Source organism: Rhincodon typus, unplaced genomic scaffold (assembly GCF_021869965.1).
Source record: "Rhincodon typus isolate 14 unplaced genomic scaffold, sRhiTyp1.1 hic_rhity00009481, whole genome shotgun sequence".
Classification (NCBI taxonomy): domain Eukaryota; kingdom Metazoa; phylum Chordata; class Chondrichthyes; order Orectolobiformes; family Rhincodontidae; genus Rhincodon; species Rhincodon typus.
Window position 1 is genome coordinate 1,525 of NW_025975119.1, and position 6,585 is coordinate 8,109.

The following is a 6,585-nucleotide window of genomic DNA, read 5'->3' on the forward strand; positions in this document are numbered from 1 at the left end:
TTAAATAATTGGACACGCAACTTGTTTTGGCACACACACCCATTTGGCAAATTATGGGATGATGCCTAGGGTGAGTGTCAGGAGGTGGGCTAAGTGGCCAGTCTATATTTAAGTGTACCCCCACCCCACCAAAATCACATCCAATGGAGTCACATAAAACCTAGCCTAGAGATAGTGATGAAATGCAAGATACAGCAATATTAAACCACCCTTCCACAAAATACATTTTTCCTTCAATATTCAAGATGAATGTGCCACTTCTAAGTAACAGTGATACTCACATGGTCTCCAGCTTATGATCTGGTGGGCCTCGTAACATTCTGCTTTCCTTGTAATGCTTTAACGCTTGCTGTGCCAGTGTTTCTGAGAACTCAGGATCCTCCCAGTTCTGTCCTGGAACCATGAAAGTCAATGGAGGCGAATCAAAGATCTGGACAGTGACTGTGGTACTGGGATCTTTGGATGGACTCTCGTTCGGGGATCTTGACATTATCTGGAAGAAGGGGGAGAAATGATACACGTCAGTTCCACTGTGTTGGAGCAAAGAGAATTGAAAAAGCTCAATTCAAAAATTTCTGTCTTATTTTGTCCATCCATTGATTTCTGTTTGCTGCCATGTGCCAACTACTGGTGTAATATCAGGCAGTGTATTTCCTTAACTTCAAAGGAAGAGGGAATTAAAATGTTTGTGCCATAAAAATTACGGCGTCGGGGCCATTTGTGCAGGGTGGGTGAAGCACCTTAAGGTTGCTACAGGTGGCAGGTGCCAACTTAAGTGCCAGAAGGTGGCCTCCTTTAAGGTCCAGTGTTCTAGTCAAGGCCTGAACACCCTCTCTGCCTGGGTGCAGAAGCAGTTATGACTGCCCTATAAAAGTATGTTGGCCTGGCTGCAGGATTCAGTTTAGAGAGTTACCCTCTACTGCAGGTTCCCGCTTGTTTTAAAGTTGGAAAGTCTCTAATTGGCTTGCCAGCTTTGACAGGCCAACAAACCAGCCAGTCTCCAGGCCAATTAAAGAGGCACCAAACGCCCCCAAATATAAATAGATATTATAATGAGTGACTATTTCTCCTGCAGGCAGGTTTAGGCAGGGGGCCTAGAAACAGCTGTCACCCATTTCCCACTCTCCAGCTAAAGTTCTGCTCCAAGACAGTAACCAACAGAGTTTTTGAACATACCTAACTACAGGTTCCAAAAAAGAAATGAATGCAGCAAGAAAGAAAGGAAGAGTACAATGGGCAGGGCAAAATACCTATTGTGGAAAGGACTGTTTCAGGTAGATTGAAGGAAGATTATTTCTCGTGTACAGATCAAGTTTCAAGTACATTATCATATTTGCAAACCAAAGCAGCGCACAGTTTTAGGCATGTTGTTGCTACAGTTTTAATCATTATGTCAATTTTGAACTAGATGACATAGTCAGGAGGAGAAGATAATTATTTGCATTCACATGCATTTGCAAAGAAAGAAGAATCTGAAAAAACATCAGTATTTGGTTATTCCCACTGCACTATTTTAAATAAGATGCAAATCAATTCCCAATATGTAACCATGTTAACATACAGGAATTGTATTTCTGAAGAGGCTGGGAAATATAGTGCACGCTCAGTGCAGGCATAAAACTGAAGCACAAATGGGATTGATTTAAGATCAATGTAGGGTTGGAGGGTTTGAGCTATAGGGAGAGGCTGAATAGGCTGGGGCTATTTTCCCTGGAGCGTTGGAGGCTGAGGGGTAATCTTAGAGGTTTATAAAATCATGAGGGGCATGGATGGGGTAAATCTACAAGGTCTTTTCCCTGGGATGGGGAGTCCAAAACTAGAGGGGCATAGGTTTAAGGCGAGATGGGAGCGATTCAAAAGGGACCTAAGGAGCAACTTTTTCACGCAGAGGGTGGTGTGTGTACGGAATGAGCTGCCAGAGGAAGTGGTCGAGGCTGGTACAATTACAACATTTAAAAGGCATCAGCATGGGTACATAAATAGGAAGGGTTTAGCAGGATGTGGGCCAAATGCTGGCAAATGGGACTAAATTTGTCTAGGATATCTGGTCGGCATGGACGAGTTGGACCGAAGGGTCTGTTTCTGTGCTGTATATCTCTATGGCTCAATGTTCCCCTACCCCAATGAATCATTGAACAAATGCCCCACCTGGTAGGTAGAGAGCCTTAAATAAAGGAAAGTACTAAATAGCAAAGAATGCTAGATCAAGATGATTTCCACATCACAGTCTTTAGGAAGCACAAACTCAGGGTTGACAGGTTGCACATAACCTGCAAATTACAGTCAAGTTGTTCAGGGCCAAAGGAAACTCTTCCTTATTAAAATAGCACTGGAAATCAGAAACAATTGATCCAAATAAGTTATCAAAAATAAAAGTAAAATCTAATATTGTTACATAATGGTATTAAGAGATAAACAATAACTAAAGTCTTTAAAAACAAAAAGGCAACAAATATAACAAGAGAATGGAGAAGTGAATAATTCAGACAGTATTTGGCAAAGTCAGTTGACTTTTGGGCAGTTGTTAGGGATGGTCTTCTGGGCTACTGTAAAAGTTTACAAATGGAAGTGCAGGCCATTGCAAGGAAACAGAAGAGAAGAATGTTCTAACTCAGAACTTTTAATTACCTAATTAGCATTTCTTATCTATTTTAAAATTCAATATTATTTAATGATTTCTAGTGAATGAGTGAAGTAAGGGCTTCGGTTGGAAGGTAGATGAAGTGAGCAAAGGTGGGGTATCTGGAGTCAGGGTAATTGGGTGGTGGGTGGAAGAGGAGCTGGTGGTCACCAGGTCCAGTTGGTCAGTTGGGAATGGGAAGGTCAGTGGTCAGTGTGGGGCATGGAGGAGCATTCAGTTTAGTGTGATTTCTGGCTATCGATTAAGTTTGAATTTCTCTACTTTTTTCCTGGGTACTATTAAGCCAATTTAGTTGGAACCAATCTGAAGTCACTAACTCAAATGCAAGAGGGACCTTCTGAGGGGATTCCAGAGACAGTGTTTGCCCATTGGAAGTTTCAACTGCCTGGTAATGGTGTTGAATGTCAATAAGTGGTGGGCAGACTTCCTCTTGTTGGAGATGATCATTGTTTTCACTTACGTGGCATGATTGTTATTTGCCACTTATTAACCCAAGCTGGATGTTGTTCAGGGTTTGATGCGTGTGAATGTGGATAACTTCATTATCAGTGAACAGCCTCTAATTGTGTAATAGGGGGCAATTCATTAACAAAGCAGAGCAAGATGGTTGGGCTCTGGATTGTATCTCATATGGCTCTTAGCCAGTTGATGGTTCTTCAGACCACATTTTGTTCCTGCATTTGGAGATCAGTAAAACTATACTTTTGTTAAAAACATGCTGCTCTTTTGTTTGCAGGTGTTCTTCAAACTCACAGCTTTCACATGATAAGATCCATCAGGACTCTGTGTATAATTTGCCAGTTTAGACACCCATCCAAACTGTTTGTTCAGTGTCTCTAACTCCTTGGTGCTATTTTCCATCTTCTGCTGAAATTCTTTCATTAGATTATCATATTTCTTTGTAAAATGCTCTGCCATTGACAGAGCCTCTTCAAATGCCTTTCGCAAGGGTTTGTGATCCACATCAAAACACTCTGAAACACAAAAGAGGAGAAAAACAAATGAGTCATAGAAAAATCCCAGTCATTAAAATAACGTCATACTGCTTATTATTAATAAATGGGTGACCGTTCACAATTCTACTTTAATAGCCAATTTACAAACTGGCAGTGTGTTAGCAGGTGAAGAAACTTTCTGAATACAAGGCCAAAAATAAAGTCTCCTTCTACAATGAGCAACTTTAAAGTTTGTTATTCCATGGTGTGAATTATCTTTCAAATAAATTTTAAATAATTTCATGCTTTCTAATTACAGGAGCTTTGAAATAGGACGGGTTAGAACTGCCCCTGCAGTTGTTAAAACGTTTTATTTAGTGAAATGGAAGAGAATCATAATTTGTAGGAGAAATTTATATTAACTTATTTTTCTACTTATGTCATTTCTCCTGGTTTGGAATCAATTCATTTTTATCCTTTTCTTTGAAACCTCCTTTTCTTCTTAATTATTTAACTGTCACTATGGCCCTATATTCTCTTTTCCAGATCATGCCTAACCAATATCACCTTAAATACATTTGTGCTATTCAATTCAACTGCCTAAAAATGTTTTAAGCATTCTAGTTTTCATTCTTCATTTACCTTCTAACATATTACTTTAGTTTATTCACTTATGTGAAAAGAAGTTATACCTTAGAGTGGGAATGAATTGTTCATAATAGATTTACCAATTTAAAACCTTTTGGTGCGGCTCTTTTCATGTTGGGGCCTTTAAATTTCTATATTGGCAAATTTAGCAGGCAATTTGCACATGGTAAGATTCGATCAATAGCAAAAATGTACAGTTAATCCATGTTTGTTAATGGATAAGTGCCAGCTAAACCACTGAGATCCCCTGTCCTTCTTTGAAGCATCTTTTAACGTGCACACGAGATAAAGTTTTCAGTGATTCAACCAAAAGACAATACCTCAACAATACAGCAGTACATCATGGTAATTTGTAAGGGACAGAGAATTCTGGGAAGTGTCTTAAATGAATTTATGATAAATTGATCATTGCATGCAAGTCCCACCTAATGGTATAGAGCCTTGGTCAGTTATGTCCATTTACACTAAACTTCCTGAATTTCACTCTTCAGTTTTTTTTAAAAAATGTTCTTTCATGGAATGTGGCTATTGTTCACTAGTTTTTACTCAACCCATCTACTGTACAGTACATAGGGTCATATTTAACATCAGACTTAAAGTTGAATTATCACAAAACATGCTCAAAATTACACTGAAACAATATCTAGCTGAATGTAGGATAACTAGCTATGAAGCAGTAATTCAGTCTGGCTTGCAGCTATTATTCTAGAAATAAATTTCTCTTTAGTGTGGAGTTGAACTATTCATTGTGAGGCATGGTCTCCTGGACTGACATAGAAAAAGGTCCAAGATGTGGTGCATAATTACCACCACACATCACAACTTCTGACTCAGACATTTGAAAATTTTGAAATATAGTTATTTTTAGGTTTTTCAGTTTATCAGATATCTTCAGTTCTCAAATTGTTGTCTTTCCTTCCCCAACTTAAAATGGATGGACATGCCTAATTGCTTGGAATTCAAAACACACCCATTACACAGACAGAAACAGACAAGGAGGAACTGTCAATAATTTAGCAGTTATATAATTTTGGTCTAAGCAATTATCTTTTCCTTCATCTCCACCTAATGTGCAAACCACCATCCTGGCAATTTCTTTGTACTTCTTAACTAATATTTAATTTAATATAATACAAAAAGGAAGTTAAATAGAAAAGGAAAAAAGATATATTATTTGGCCACAGATAATAACAAAATAGTTTGTTTTAATGATTCTGACAGTGATGAGGGATAAATAATAGTCAGTAAACAAAGGAAGTTTCCTTGGTTGTCATCAAAATAATGCCATGGGATTTCCTACATCCACAAAGGCAATGCATAACTTGCTCCATAACGCAATGAAGTCTGGTTAACACACTCTAAGTCAGAAGTCTAGAGACTTGAGCTTAGGGTATGCCACTAAGCAAAAGCTACTGTTAACATCACAGGTTTTTAAATTCCTGGAAACTTCTCAAAGATAACAAAACAAACTATCTCAACCACAAGTACAAATTTAAATCGTATATATACAAAGCTAACAACATTCTTTTCTCATTTTCTTTAATGATTTAATCATTTGAATACTTTAAATTACCTAAGGACATAAGTTCTTTGCATTTTTCACACTTATCGGAAAGTTTCATGCAACCAGAAGAGTTGCGACGTATTTCACGGCAGATGTACTGATCTCGTCCCTCTGCATTTGTTGAATTTTGCACATCTTTTAATAAGAATCAAATAAGAGAGAACAAAAGTTTAATGGGCATGAGAATAAAAATCTGAGTTTACAGAATGCATAGGGTCATACAACACAGAAACAGACCCTTTGGTTTAACCAGTCCATGCTGACAATAATCCCAGACTAAACCAGCAACACCTGCCTGCACCTGGCCCATAAATCTCTAAACATTTCTTATTCATCTACTCGTCCAAATGTATTTTAAAAGTTGTAACTGTACCTTCATCCACCACTTCCTCTGGCAGTTCATTCCGCTCACAAACCACTGCATAAAAACATTTGCTCCTCATGTCTTCTTTAAAAACCTTTCTCCTCGCATCTCAAACATGTAGTTCCCAGTCTTTAAATCACTCACCACAGGGAAAATAAACCTGCCATTCACCTTATTATAACCCTCATGATTTTAAAAAGTAAGGTCATGGTTCAACCTCCGACGCTCCAGTTTAAAACGTCCCAGCTTATCCAGCCTCTCCCTATAACTCAAACCTTCCATTCCTAGCAACAGAGATAGTAGGAACTGCAGATACTGGAGAATCTGAGATAACAAGGTGTAGAGCTGGATGAACACAGCAGGCCAACCAGCATCAGAGGAGCAGGAAAGCTGACGTTTCGGGCCTAGACCCTTTCTGAAGAAGGGTCTAGGC

At 38.6% G+C, this 6,585-nt stretch overlaps 1 protein-coding gene across 1 annotated transcript; it reads right to left on the reverse strand.

Annotated features, from left to right (window-relative positions):
• Window positions 1–246: 246 nt before the first annotated feature.
• On the reverse strand, window positions 247–6,585 carry LOC125482375 (clusterin-like). The gene is made up of 3 exons (XM_048594446.1): window positions 5,798–6,585; window positions 3,395–3,615; window positions 247–493 (listed from the first exon to the last, which is right to left on the reverse strand). The coding sequence occupies exons 1-3, from the start codon at window positions 5,844–5,846 to the stop codon at window positions 278–280; spliced, it is 486 nt and encodes a 161-aa protein (XP_048450403.1). The 5' UTR covers window positions 5,847–6,585; the 3' UTR covers window positions 247–277.

What these genes read in the sequence shown, in the direction of transcription:
- LOC125482375 (XM_048594446.1), bottom strand. Translation starts at nt 5,846, where the DNA reads ATGAAACTTTCCGATAAGTGTGAAAAATGCAAAGAACTTATGTCCTTA. An exon ending in CAAAGAACTTATGTCCTTAG is followed by an intron (nt 3,616 to 5,797) that starts GTAATTTAAAGT and finishes TTTGTGTTTCAG; the next exon opens with AGTGTTTTGATGTGGATCAC. An exon ending in GATCTTATCATGTGAAAGCT is followed by an intron (nt 494 to 3,394) that starts GTGAGTTTGAAG and finishes CCCTTCTTCCAG; the next exon opens with ATAATGTCAAGATCCCCGAA.